Raw genomic sequence first — 14,524 nt, 5'->3', positions numbered from 1 at the left:
GATTGGAGAGATGGGTGTTTCTTATGCTTTCTATCATATATGCTTAACCCTCACTTGTTTTTACTTTTTACATGGCTTCTACCCCTCCCTTCATTTTTGTATTTATGTCAGTGTCCACAAGGGGAAGACAGCTGGAATCCACCCCCTCTCCCCCAACTCCCAAACACACACACATGCTCAGCCCTTCTGTTCAGGGCTCTGTCCCTGGCCACACACTACAGCACACCCCCCTTTACACCTATGTTCTGGAAAGCCCTAGGGGTTTGAATCTGGGCTGTCTCTTAACCAATAACAGGGGTGATCATTAAACTGCCACTCACTCACAGAACTCATCTTTGTCTATTACCAAGGTGAAATAGTCAAAAACACAAGACCATTTGTAAGGGTTTCAGGGGTAAACATCTGGAACACACAGAGTTTAATGAACAGTAGCTAACATTAGTATCTTGTAGCAGAGCTACAATATGTTATATCTTCCTGCAGCATCAGATTTGAAGATTCCAGGATTATCTAAGGAGAAAAATCTCAGACTTAACTTCTAAACATGCACACACATGTGCACACAAACATAAGGACCAAATCAAGACAAAGGCAACACAGGGACTTCCCTGGTGGTCCGGTGGCTGAGATTCTGAGCTTCCACTTCAGGGGACACGGGTTTGACCCCTGGTTGGGGAACTAACATCCTGCATGCGGCCAAAAATTAAGAAAACAAAACAAAGGCAACACAGAAGGTGCAGGATGATTTTTATGGTGCACAGTTTGTGTAACTTTTTTGAAAACATGCAAAATGAAACCATGTCTTGTTAAAGTAACATGTAAATAGCAAAAGTTTAAAAGCACAAGAGAGTAATAAATACGATTCAGGAGGGGGCAATCTTAGTGGGGCGGGGGGCAAAACAAACTAGAACAAGCTCCTAAGGGTCTTTAAAACATTAGTCACAGAGATCTAAGTGAAAGATCCAGTGCAAATATCTGTTCAGATTCAAAAGAACTAGGGGTGGATTCTTGGGTATTTATTATGCTTTGTATTATACATGTTTCATCCTCACTGACCTTTATTTTTTACATGGCTTCTACTCTTCCCTCCATTTCTGTATTTATCTGTTCATCCACAGATAACAGTGTCAGCTCTTAAAAGGCAGGGACCTGAAACAACTTTGCCCACTGCTGGCACTTAAAAGAGATGCACCTTTATTGAATGAAGAAATATTTTTCTGTATGACTGGATTATTTTCTTTGAAATAAAAGATTTGAGTGAGGAGCCCTTGTAAGATTGGTACCCACAGGCCCTGAGACCAAAGAGAACCCAGCTGACTGCTAACTGCACTGGGCATAAAAGTGACCTCATGGTTACATAAAAAGCTGTCCATGTTTCCCAAGTGTGCTGCTCTGGGGTGGGTGACAAGATTGCTGGGATTTCCAGGCCTAGTGGCACATCAGATCTTAGTTCCCTAACTAGGGATCTAACCTGCACCCCCTGCACTGGAAGCTTGAAGTCTTAACCACTGGACCACCAGGGAATTCCCGGGGTTTGCTTTGAAATAGTTTAACAGAAACAGGTGTGCTCACTAGTCAGTGTGAGTGGTAGGCTCGTGGAACTTTATCCTATTCACTCATGTTTCTATTCTGGGCTCATGTGAAATCCTTACGAGGTTGGTTTTTTTTTTTTTTTTAAGAGTAGCTTTTTAGGGGGAAGACAAAGGGATGAATTCGTGTAACACAGGAGACTTTTAGGGAAGTGAAATTTATGAAACATTAGGATATCATAATATAGGTCATCAGGCGTTTGTGCTCAGTCACTATCATGTCTGACTGTGACCCTTTGGACTGTAGCCCGCAAGGCTCCTCTGCAGGAGATTTCTCCAGGCAAGAATACTGGAGTGGGTTGCCATTTCCTCCTCCAGGGGATCTTCCTGACCCAAGGATCGAACCTGCATTGGCAAGAAAACGGATTCTTTACCAATAAGCCACCAGGGAAGCCCACATGTCAGCATACATTTATCCAAAGCCACATACAACATGGGGAGTCAACCGAAATGTAAACTATGGACCGTGGGTGATTACGATGCCTTCAACGCAGGGGGGTTGAGAAATCTCTGTACCTGTCACTTAATTTTGCTATGAACCTAAAACTAAACTGCTCTTTAACAACAACAACAAAAAGCAGTTTTAAAGGCTCAGCTTGGGACTTCCCTTGTGGTCTAGTGGTTAAGAACCTGCCTTCCAATGCAGGGGACCCAGGTTCAATCCCTGGTCAGGGATCCTACATGCCCTGGGGCAACTAAACCCTCAGGCCACAATAAAGACCCAGCACAGCCAAAAATAAATAAATAAGGCTATCCACCCCATCCCACCGATGCTTGACTCCCAATCAATGGGAATCCTGGCTCCCAGGGCCCCACCACCGCCCTGGATTCCCCCCCTTCCACAGGGGTAGGCGTTTCTATCCCCTTCACCTAGAAGAGACCTGGCACCAGGAAGTAACCTGGTGAATGCTTGATGGAGCCAGTCTTCCCTGGTGGGGATATGGCTCAGGCTGGCCAAGGAGGTCCCCAGGATCCAAGACCTCCAACCCATCATGTCTTATACCCGGGGCTCCAGCACCTTTCACCCCTAAGGAAAGGCACCAGATGAGGGCACATGCCCACTTTATTAGCCAACAGCTGGCCTGCAGGGCTCCCCAAGGCCCACCCTCACGGGTGGACAACAGAATGAACCTGCTACCCACTCCCCTGTCCCCGGGACCCTGGGGCTGATCGGGAAGAGGAGATACCGGGGCAGGGGGATGGGCCTCACAGAGGCCTCATAAATACAAGGGGGTCACTGGCAAGGATGCAAGGGGGCAGCAGGGTCTTGGGGAAGGTGGCCTATGGGGGGCAGCTCATGTCACGCAGCCTCTTGTGTCGAAGGGGGCCCCCGTTCAGCATCCAGGCGGCATAGGGGACTGTCGTACACCATCTGAAGGTTCACCTTGTGGCCCACCAGCTCCCGGATATTGTTGATGCCATATTTGATCATCGTCGGGCTTGGAGGGGGGCGGGGACAGGGTTTAACACAGGGTTTAAATCATGGTCTCTTCTGATCAGAACCTCTCTTGCTACCTTCCCAGAAGTAAAAGCCCCAGCCCTCCCTGGGGCTCAAAAGGCCCCACACCATCTGCCCTGTCACCTCCCTCATCCCTCTCTTCCCACTCTCCCCCTTCACTCACTCCCTCCTCCCACCAGTCACACTGGCTTCCTCAGTGTTCTCCATATACAGCAGGCCTGCTCCAGCCTCAGGGCCTTTGCACTGGCTACTCCCTCTGCCTGGACCACCCTTCCCCAGATATCTTCACAGCTTACCAATTCAGCCACCTCCATTTGTTGCTCAGATGTCACCTCCTCTGAGAGGCCTTCCCTGACATCTCCTTAGCTCTCCCTGCTGTGTTTCTGCTCTAACATTACTTCTGAGGTTGTGGTTGTTTGGTTGCTCAATCAGGTTCGACCCTTTTGTGACCCCATGGACTGTAGCCTGCCAGGCTCCTCTACCTGTGAGATTTCCCAGGCAAGAATACCGGAGTGGGTTGCCACTTCCTTCTCCAGGGGATCGTCTTGACCCAGGGATTGAATCTGAGTCTCCCATGTTTCTTGCACTGGCAGGCAGATTTTACCACTGAGCCACCAAGGAAGCCCCATAACACTGCTTTTGGGTATACTCTAAGCTTTATTTGTTCAATTTACTTATTTATCTTATCAATTCTCATCCTCCTTGGTCCACTAGCACCCCAGCTTCATAGAGCAGCGATGTGTGTTGTAACCACAGCACAGAATGGGCATACAGCAGGTGCTCACTAAGGAGTTCTCAAATGAATGAATCAATGGAGGGGGCTGCAAGTCTACAGGCCCCCATGCCTGACAAGTCACCCGAGTGAGGCAGCTGACACCCTAAGTGGCTTGGGTACTCACCGCTCCAAGGAGAGACCCCAGGCAATGACCGACACATTCTCAGGGAGCCCCATGGGCAGCAGCATCTCAGGGCGGAAGATTCCAGAGTTCCCAACCTCCACCCACTTCTTTAGACCTGTGGAGGCAGGAACACGATGGGGCGGCTCACGTGGGTGATACTAGGCATGGCAATGAGCTCAGGAGGTGGGGTCCTCAGGAATAGGAAGCTGGGCTGAGCCGTGGGCAGCCCGAGACCTCCCTCCCTGCCCCAGTACCGGGTTCCAGCCTGACCTTGGTGGTAACTGAATATTTCCATGCTGGGCTCAGTGTAGGGGTTGTAGGCTGGCTTGAAACGCAGCTGGGTGATACCTGGGTGGGGAGGCAGGCAAACAGAGTTGGAGGGACAATCGGGCTGATGACCAAGGCGTCTTCCTGTTACCCACCAACACCACCCACTCTGGCCTGCCTGCTCACCCAGCTTGGTGAAGAACTCCCGCAGGACACCCATGAGGTGGCCCAGCGTGAGGCCGTGGTCAGCCACGACGCCCTCGATCTGGTGGAACTCGGCCAGGTGAGTGGCATCCAGGGTCTCATTCCGGAACACTCGATCGATGGAGAAGTATTTGGCCGGAGTGAAGGGCTTCTGGGGGTGACAGGCAGGCCAGGCCCGGGCATGGGTGAGGAGGTCAGTATGACAACCCAGCCCCTCCCTCCAATGCTGCCGGAGCCCTGCCACACCTTTTGGGCCAGGCGGTAGAGGGCGCGGGCGCTGGCTGCCGTGGTGTGTGTGCGCAGCAGGTTTTTCCGAGCCTCGTCCAATTTCCAGTTGTATTTGTACCTTCAGGGGGACATGCAAGGAAGTCTATGATGCAGCTCTCGGTCCCCAGCCTCTTCCCCACCCAAAGTCCTGGTCCTCCCTTACCCCTGTGAGCCATAGCCGCCCTGAGAGTGGGTCCGCTTCACGCGGTGGACATAGTCCATTGGGAGTTGCTGAGCCTGGGCTGGATCTGGGCAGGACAGAGCAACATCTGGTCAGTCAAGGAGCATTTCTTGGGACTTCCTTGATGGTCCAGTGGTTAAGAGTCCGAGCTCCCAATGCACGGGGGGCCTGGGTTCGATCCCTGGTCAGGGAACTAAATCCCACCTGCTGCAACTAAAAATCCTACATGGTGCAATTAAGACCTGGCGCAGCCAAATAAATAAATAATGAGCATTACTCAAATAGCCACCACAAGGAAAACAGTGACTTAGGCAGCTCCCTCGCTTGCCCTCTCTAACTGCTAGAGGGCACCTGGGAACACCTGAAGCAGTCACTCATACCCCTCCTCTGCCAGAACCTTCCCTGGTCCTGCCTCCCCTTTTTTTTTTCTGGCTATGCTGCAGGGCTTACAGGACTTAGTTCTCCAACTCGGGTACTGAACCCATGCCCATGGCAGTGAAAGCATGGGGTGTGAACCACTGAACCACCAGAGAATTCCCTCCTCCCACTCCTAACTGATCACTTCTTCGAGCCACAGGGCTTCCCTGCCAATCTGTAAGCACACCAGGCATGTGCCAGCCTCAGGGCCTTTGCATTGGCCATTCCCTTTGCCTGGAACTTTCCTTCCCCAGATGTAGCTCCCTCCGTCACCTTCTCCTATCTTTGCTTAAGCAGCCTTTTAAAAAATTTTTTTGGTCATGCTGTACAGCATGTGAGATCTTAGTTCCTCTACCAGGGATTGAACTCACGCCCCCTGCATAGTGTACAGAGTCTTAACCAACAGACTTCCAAAGAAGTCCAAATCCTAGCAGCCTTTATTTTAAATTGACCGTGTACACCCCCAACACAATGTCAGTTCCTCCATCTCATTTACTGCCATCTTGCATCGCCATGTTTACAGCTTGTTGTTGTTTAGTCACTAAGTCACGTCTGATTCTTTTCTTGACCCCATAGGCTATCCATGGGATTTTCCCGGCAAGAATACTGGAGTAGGATGCCATTTCCTTACTCAGGATTCAAGGCACATCTTGCCCAATGAGGACGTGAGGGTCTCAGGGCAAGGACTTCTGTCTCATTTGTGGCTGTGACCCAGAGGTTTAACAGAGAAGTCAATGCACAGGAGCTCAGTGACCCTATGCCACACGAATATGCAAGTTCTTATGATTCCCTTCCTAAAATACAATTTTACTGTACCCAAAAAGGTACACATCCATTCCTAGCTCCACCTCTTACAAGCTGTGACCCTGGGCAAGTGATGTCTCCTCTCTGGGCCGCAGTTTCCTTATCCGCAAAAGGCGGCTGACAGTCTACTTCCTGTAGTTGGTAGGAAGACTAGGAGAGTGGCAGGCCAGTAAGTTTTGTTTAGAATAGTTTTTCTGGCTGTTGCAACTTCCCTGACCAGGGATCGAACCCACACCCCCTGCAGTGGACGTCTGGAAACTTAACCACTGGACCACCATGGATGGCCCTGGTTAAGCTCTGGATGCCGTGATGATGACAATGACGTTTTGCTCCTGGCTGGATAACAGGCACACAAGAGCCTTGTCTGCTCTCCTGGTGGTGAGGAGACAATGACTATTTTGAAAAGTCCTGCAATTTCAGAGAGCACTGAGGACTGTGGAAAGAAGAAATGGGAACCAAAGTTGAAGACTAGCAGTGAGAAGCTTTTTAGAGCTTGGTTGGAGAGGGGAACTTCCCTGGCGGTCCAGTAGTTAGGACTCCACATGCCTAATGTAGGAGACCTGGGTTCGATCCCTGGTCAGGGAACTATATCCTGCATGCCATAATGAAGATCCCATGTGCTGCAACTAAGACCTGATACAGGGATTTTCCAGGTGGTCCAGAGGCTAAGACTTTGTGCTTCCAATGCAGGGGGCCTGGGTTCAATCCCAGGTCAGGGAACTAGATCCAACATACCGCAAAAAGACTGAAGATCCCACGTGTCACAACTAAGACCTAGCACAGCCAGATAAATAATTAAAAAAAAAAAAAAAAGACCTGGTGCAGCCCAAGAAAAGAAAAAAAAAAAAGGAACCTGGGGGGACAAGGGCATGTCAGCGGGGGCCTCTCTGAGGTGACATGTGAGCAGAGATTTGATTCCAGAGGCGGTCATGAAGACCTGGGAGAAGACACTTCTCGGCAGAACACACAGCAAAGACCCTGAGGCGAGAGGAGGGGAGGCGGAAGGTCACAGAAGCTGATGACAGTGCTCACACAGGCTTTGCTGGCCACCCTGAGAAGGATGGAGTCCTCCTGTAAGATGGAAGGCTGCCCCGAAAGGCTCTGCCCAGGCCCGGCCCCTCGGGTGGCATGGGCAGCAGGGCACACCCACCTCGCAGGAAGAAGGTGTCATGCTGGTCACGTGCCGGGTGCTGCTGGGGCTGGAAGAGTGCGTCAAAGTTCCAGAAGGAGCTCTCAATGTAGTTGTCGGTTGGCATCTCGGTGAACCTAGTGGGAGACACAGCCTGACTGCCCTGCCTGTGCCCCTGGCCTGGGCTGGCCCCACCCCCGGGCCCGTGCTCACCCCATCTCCAGGAAGATCTGCCGGAACTGGGAGCGGACCTTGAGCAGCGGGTGCAGGTGGCCGCTGTCAGGGAGGACGCCATGGGCCGAGAAATTGTAGGGCTTGAAGGGCCGATCCCGCCAGGAGCCACTATGGGGGGGCATGGTGCAGGTTACGTGGGCATGGTGGGAGCTGCCTACCACCCTCCCCCAACCAGTCCCCAGCCCTGGGGCCGCCCCCTACCTGGAGATCATCTCTGGGCTCAGCTCTGTTTCCTGCTTGGAGATACTGGTGCTGAAGGCACTACCTTTGCTCACCCAGTAGGTCTTCAGAGTCCTGAGGCCAGGGGACATCGCTGTTACCTCCTTCAAGTGGTTTCCCTTGATCCCCCAATTGATGCTGACCCCACTTCACCCGCCAAGTAACTCTGCTGCCATTTTCTCCCTGACACTTACTGTCTCCTGAAACCCTTATTTAGCCCCACCTACATCCCTATGTTCATGCATGTACTCATTCAACCAACATTTATTGAGAACCTACTATGTGCTTGGGCCTGTTCAAGGCACTAACCATAGAGCTATGAGTGATAATAATAGGTCAAATTAGCCTATTTATTAATTTTCTGGCCGTACCGTGGGGCATGGGGGATCTTAGTTACCTGACCGGGAATGGAATTCATGCCCCCTACAGTGGAAGCATGGATTCTTAAGCAAAGACCACCAGAGAAGGTGAAGTGGCTCAGTCATGTCCAACTCTTTGCAACCCCATGGACTGTAGCCTACCAGGCTCCTCGGTCCATGGGATTTTCCACACAAGAGTACTGGAGTGGGTTGCCATTTCCTTCTCCAGGGGATCTTCCTATAACCCTGGGATAGAACTCAGGTCTCCCACACTGCAGGCGGATTCTTTACCAGCTGAGCCACCAGGGAAGCCCTTTTTAAAAATGAAAAATTAAAACAAAAACTTTTTTGCCTTGCTGCATGGCATCGGAATCCAAGTTCCCTGACCAGGGATCAAACCCATGCCTCCTGCACCGGAAGCTTGGGAATCTTAAGCACTGCACAGTCAGGTACATCCCCTCATAGGTCAAGTTTAGAGAGCTTATTCTACACTAGGCTCTGTTCTATAAAGTCACCCCATAGCTATGTGTGAAAAGGGATCATTTCACATATGTGTAAACAGAGGCCTGGAAAGATCAGGTAACTCAGTCAAGGTCACACAGCTAACACACGGCAGAGCTGGGAGGTGAATTGGGCAGCCCCACTCCAGTCTGCGTCCTTGTAACTGCTGCATCTGCTCGAGGAGACATCGGCCCTGTGACAGCAGAGGCCCGAGCCCAATCAAGTCCAGACAGTGCTGGCCATCCAGATGGCCTTCCCTGGCCATCCAGTGGTTACGACTCCACTCTTCCAATGCAGGGGGCATGGCTCTGGTTCCTGGTTTGGGAAGTGAGATCCCACATGCCGTGCGGCACGGCCAAAAACCAGTAAATAAACAAATATTTAATTTAAATTCTAGGCAGTGCTTAGGACTGTAGAGGAAGTAAACAGGGAGGGCAAAAGGGCTGGAGACCAGGAGTGTGGAACTTTTATGGAAGTCGAAGGGAGGAAAGGGTGTTAGGGTGGTGGCCTCGCTAAGCTGACATGTGAACAGAGATATGATGTCAGAACTTGCCTTGAAGAACAGTGAGAGGGTCTTTCTGGGCAGAAGCACAGCACAGGTAAAGGGCCTGTCGGGGCATGAGTGTGGCAAGTGCATTTGACCACCCCAGTGTAAAGCGGGGCGGGGAGGAGCCCAATAGCACACCGGCCCGGTATGGGCAGAACGCCTCCCTGTCCCCTCCCCCACTCCAGGGCCAGGCAAGTGACCCACGTGTGAGCCTGGGGGTGGCACCCACTCACACTTCAGTCAGCAGCTTCCGCTTCCGGAGCTCACTCCGCTCCTTTTCTCCCAGCTTCTCAGCCTGCCCACCCCGGACCAGCTGGAGCCGGCGCTGCACCTCATCCTCCACGCTGTCCACCTGCCACAGGGGTGGGTATGAGAGACCCTGAGGGCCAGGGGCCCACCTGCCCGACCAACCTGGCCCACCGCCTTCCAGCAGGGACTCACCACTCGGAACACCCGGGGCCCGTCAGCAGCACTCTTGTCCACCCGGATCCACTTGTTGGACATCGCCTTGCTGAAGCCCACCTTGCCACTGGGCAGTCGCTGGGGAAACAAGGCTGCAGTGAGGGGGGCACGGGCACGAGGGCTGCCGTCACCCCAACACACCTCCTGAGGCCCCGGCCCCCTCAGGCTCCTACCATGAGCTCGCTCTGGGGCAGGCCCTCTGGGGGGATGCTGCGAAACACCCGGGCCTCGTGGCTGCCCTCCTGGGCAATCTCTTCACCCTCAGCAGTAAGCTCCCAGCGCTTGGTGGAGCGTAGCTCAGTCTCAATGATCTGTAGAATGACAGGGGGGCACGGCGGGGACAGGGGTCAGATCCAGGTACCCCCTCGCCACAGCACTGGGCGTGCACGGCCTCTGAAGCCAGCTTCGCATCCCAGCTGTACCACTCCCGAGCAAAGTGATCTGCCCTTGCTGAGTCTCGGTTGATCTTTTGTGACATGAGGATAATGACAAAAATGATTCACACCTCTGAGAGCAGGGTAGAGTACTAAGGGTTATTACCTGCCTGAAAAAGAACAAATTCCATCACTTAAAAAAAAAAAAGTACTTATTTATTCAACTGTGCTGGGTCTTAGTTGCAGCACGCAGCATTTTCGTGTGTGTGTGTCAACTCTTTGTGACCCCATAGACAGTAACCTGCCAGGCTCCTCTGTCAATGGGATTCTCCAGGCAAGAATACTGGAGTGGGTTGTCATTTCCTCCTCCAGGGGATCTTCCCAACCCAGGGATCAAACCTGCCTCTCCTGTGTCTCCTGCATTGGCAGGTGGGTTCTCTACCACCAGTACCTGGGAAGTCCTTCCTTGTGGTATGTGGCATCTTTTAGTTTCAGCATGTGGGACCTAGGTCCTTGACCAGGGATTGAACCCAGGTGCCCTGAATTGGGAGCGTGGAGTCTTAGCCACTGGACCACCACTTTTGAACCTTGGAAAGATTTTTAAAGTCTTAGATGAAATGATTTATGTGTTTGCATCTCAGTACTCAGGTGTCAGAGAAAAACCCCAGGGATCCACATTACACCCAGAAAGCCTAGGCTCCCATGTCATTCTAATTTCTAGCTCTGCTCCTCACCTACTGTGTGACCTTGCTGAAAACGGCTTAACCTCCCTGAGCAAAATTTCTTATGTGTGAGAAAAAGGTGTGGTGGGCTTTAGCTCAGCAAGTTGTTTTGAGGTGTAACTAAACAGAAAAGATGCAGAGGACTTCCCTGGCAGTCCAGTGGTTAACAGTTCAAGCTCCCAGTGAAGGGGGCATAAGTTCAATCCCTAATCCAGGAACTAAGATCCCGCATGCCGCCCACTGGGGCCAAACAAACAAACAAACAAAAACAAAGAAAGGATGCAGAACACTTAGTATGCAGCAAGTGCAATAAACCTAACTACTACTATCGATTAATATCATCATCATTCTTACAATGAACCACATTAAACTGCCACTACTTAACCCTCTGTAGCCTACACAAATGTCAGTTTCACATCAATCAAGGTACTGTCATCCCACACACCATAGCTTCACTCCCTTTTTGCGCTGACAACCTCAGGCTCTGCAGCCTAGGTGCCTAATTTCTAATTCAGGTTTGCCTGTTCCTTCTGGTGACACTGATTAAGATTCTGACCCATGCTTAGAAGCTGTCCCGTATCTTCAACCTGGGAATAAATAAGAGTTACATCTTACGTATCACCTTGTTTGTTTGTTCAGCCACTAAACTGTGTCTGACTCTTTTGCGACCACATGGACTTAGCCCACCAGGCTCCTCTGTCCATGGGATTTCCAGGCAAGAATAGTGGATGGGTTACTATTTCTGTCTCCACATATCCTCTTACTCTTATGTAAATCTAAGGTTCCATCAAAGATTGAATGAAAAATAAAGCTGAGGTCAGGGACTTCCCTGGTGGTCCAGTGGTTAAGAATCTGCCTTGCAGTGCAGGGACCACAAATTCAATCCCTGAAATTCAATCCCCAGTTGGAGAACTAAGATCCCATATGTCTCAAAACAAGTAAGCTCAAGGGCTACAACCGGAGAGTCTGGAGGCCACAAGGAAAGATCCCAGCAACTAAGACCCGACTCAGTCAAAAAAAAGCTGAGGCCAGAAAGGGCACATTATATGATTTTGATGAAAAAACAGTCCAGCTATGTTTTCTGAGTCCTAGCTTCATGGATCCAGGCTGCTGGGTGGCCCAGGGGTCCATCAGCATCCTCTCCTTCTGGATCTACCACCCTTCACTTGTCCAAATTAGAAGGCCGGGCTTCATTCTGGCTCTCCCTACCTTGCCATGAACTCAATTTCATTCCTTCACCTGAACCCCTTCTCCAGTCCAGCTACCCTCTAGTTTGGGGATATGCCAGTTTCTGCCCTTGTCCCTTTGCCTCCTGTCCTGCCCCTGCCAAGATGGATGTAGGCAGTAAGCACGTCTGACAGGTTCCAGCTCCTGCCATGGCCCCCTAGTACCCCTGTGAGATAAAGACCTAGAAGGCCTTGCAAAATCTGGCTCTGCAGTGTCTCTCTCACTACCTGTCCCCCACTCCCACCCCACTGATCGCTAAAGTGCCATGGCTTTTGTACTCAGTGCAGAAACCGGATTCAGGTGTCATCTCCTTTGGGATGCTCTCCCTGATCCTCAAGGCTGTGGCAGTTAACACCTCCGAATTCCCTTTGCTTCCTCCATTACTCCGGTCACTTGAGTACATCCATCACACCGCAACCTGCGCGAAGGCAGCGATTGCGTCTTTCTCGTCCCCCATCCTCCTCCCCACCCCCTCAAAATTAATCAATGCCTCAATGGACATTTACTGCACGGGAGCGTCCGCGTGCCTGGGTCTTCACTCTTTCCTGACTCCCCGCCTGCGCACTCTGGGCTGGACACGGATACAATCACCCCTAACCAGGACTGAGAGAATCTGGTCTGGAGGCAGAGCCCTCCAGGCGAAGGAACTGCATATGCAAAAGCGAGGAAGCCCAGTATCACCCGCCCGGCTCACCTGACCCAGCGCCTGCAGGCTCTTCACGGCGCCCACCACAGTCTGGTGCTCCACGCCCAGCTCGGTCGCCAGTTCCGCGCTGTCCAGGCCGCCATCGGCCGCCTCCAGCCGCCGCAGCAGCGCCTCCGCCACCGGACCGTCCGCCATGGTTGCTCCCAGTGCGCTCCGCGTGTCCCTGCCGGCGACCAGAACCACCGGAACCGGAATCGGCCCCGAGGATTGGGGGGTGGGGCGCGCTTGCGTCGCCATCTTGAATGTGGCGGACAATTTTGCAGGGCTCGGGGTGCCGCCATTTTGAGCGTGTCACAAGCACGTCAGAGGGGTTAGGGACCCCCTAGTGGTGCCTGGAACTCCAGTACTCTTGCCTGGAAAATCCCATGGACGGAGAAGCCTGGAAGGCTGCAGACCATGGGGTCGCTAAGAGTTGGACACGACTGAGCGACTTCACTTTCACTTTTCACTTTCATGCATTGGAGAAGGAAATGGCAGCCCACTTCAGTGTTCTTGCCTGGAGAATCCCAGGGACGAGGGAGCTTAGTGGGCTGCCGTCTATGGGGTCGCACAGAGTCGGACATGACTGAAGCGACTTAGCAGCAGCAGTGGTGCCTGGAAGGTCCCATGGGCGGAGGAGCCTGGTGGGCTGCAGTCCATGGGGTCGCGGAGAGTCGGACACGACTGAGCGACTTGGCTTTCACTTTTCGCTTTCGTGCACTGGAGAGGGAAATGGCAACCCACTCCAGTGTTCTTGCCTGGAGAGTCCCAGGGACGCGGGAGCCTGGTGGGCTGCCGTGTATGGGGTCGCACGGAGTTGGACACGACTGGAGCGACTTGGCGGCAGCAGCAGTGGTGTCTGGTTTACCAGAGAGATCAAATTAATGCCCTCAAAGGCAGACTCACAGCATTGTTTTAAACTTCACACAGCTCCACCTGCAGTGGGCTGTGTGACCTTGGACTTCTCTCTCTGGGCCTGAAACAGTCAGCCCTTGGAGGAATTCTTTCTTACCCCACAGGAAGGCTCTGGGTGGTGGACTCCAGACATAGTCAAACCGCTGATGTAAACTACTTTCAGATTTTCAAAGGGAGACTGGGTAGGGACCAGCCCTATAAAAATAAGACTAGCTATTGTCAAAGTAGCTGCTAACTTGTATGGTCATTCTCCCTTGTCCCCAGGCCAGTGCTAAGTGCTTCAGGGGTCTTTATTTCACTTTCCTCCAAACTGTGTGCTGTACATACGGATATAATCTACATTTCACTGATGAAAACTGAAGCTGGGTGATACGCTTTGCGCAAGGGTTCTGCAAGGAATTGGTGGAGATAGTGTCAGAAATCATAAACGCTCCAGAGCCTGCCGTCCCTCCCCCACAACCCTACTCTGAGAAGATCAATGTCAGGGAAATCATTTGTAGTGCATATCAGCAATTCAAGATACTGGGAATTCCCTGGTGGTCCAGTGGTTAGGGGGTCTGACCTGGTGGCTCAGACAGTAAAAAATCTGTCTGCAATGCAGGAAATCTGGGTTCAATTCCTGGATCAGAAAGAGCCCCTGGAGCAGGAAATGGCAACCACTCCAGTATTCTTGCCTGGAGAATTCTATGGATAGGAGCCTGGCGGGGTACAGTCCACATGGTTGCAAAGAGTCAGACCCTACTGAGGGAATACTGGAAAGTTTCACTTTCCAGTGGTTGGTGCTGCTGCTGCTGCTAAGTTGCTTCAGTCGTGTCCGAGTCTGTGTAACCCCATAGACGGCAGCCCACCAGGCTCTGCCGTCCTTGGGATTCTCCAGGCAAGAACACTGGAGTGAGTTGCCATTTCCTTCTCCAATGCATGAAAGTGAAAAGTGAAAGTGAAGTCGCTCAGTCGTGTCCGACTCTTAGCGAACCCATGGACTGCAGCCTACGAGGCTTCTCCGTCCATGGGATTTTCCAGGCAAGAGGACTGGAGTGGGTTGCCATTGCCTTTTCCTTTCCAG

General features: G+C 52.0%; 1 protein-coding gene across 2 annotated transcripts; it reads right to left on the bottom strand.

Moving 5' to 3' along the window:
- Positions 1-316: 316 nt before the first annotated feature.
- Positions 317-12,746, bottom strand: FARSA (phenylalanyl-tRNA synthetase subunit alpha). 2 transcript variants are annotated; one of them, XM_055543312.1, is made up of 13 exons: positions 12,556-12,746; positions 9,712-9,849; positions 9,518-9,616; positions 9,310-9,428; positions 7,652-7,744; positions 7,430-7,558; positions 7,238-7,353; positions 4,849-4,933; positions 4,665-4,764; positions 4,401-4,569; positions 4,218-4,295; positions 3,948-4,062; positions 317-510 (listed from the first exon to the last, which is right to left on the bottom strand). In XM_055543312.1, the coding sequence occupies exons 1-13, from the start codon at positions 12,700-12,702 to the stop codon at positions 507-509; spliced, it is 1,392 nt and encodes a 463-aa protein (XP_055399287.1). In that variant the 5' UTR covers positions 12,703-12,746; the 3' UTR covers positions 317-506. The 2 variants fall into 2 exon arrangements, with proteins under 2 accessions (XP_055399287.1, XP_055399281.1); XM_055543306.1 differs by lacking the exon at positions 317-510 and adding an exon at positions 728-3,028 and having other exon boundaries at positions 12,556-12,745.
- Positions 12,747-14,524: the final 1,778 nt, after the last annotated feature.

Source organism: Bubalus kerabau, chromosome 1 (genome assembly GCF_029407905.1).
Source record: "Bubalus kerabau isolate K-KA32 ecotype Philippines breed swamp buffalo chromosome 1, PCC_UOA_SB_1v2, whole genome shotgun sequence".
NCBI classification, from domain to species: Eukaryota; Metazoa; Chordata; class Mammalia; order Artiodactyla; family Bovidae; genus Bubalus; species Bubalus kerabau.
This window is presented reverse-complemented; position numbering and strand designations above follow the sequence as displayed.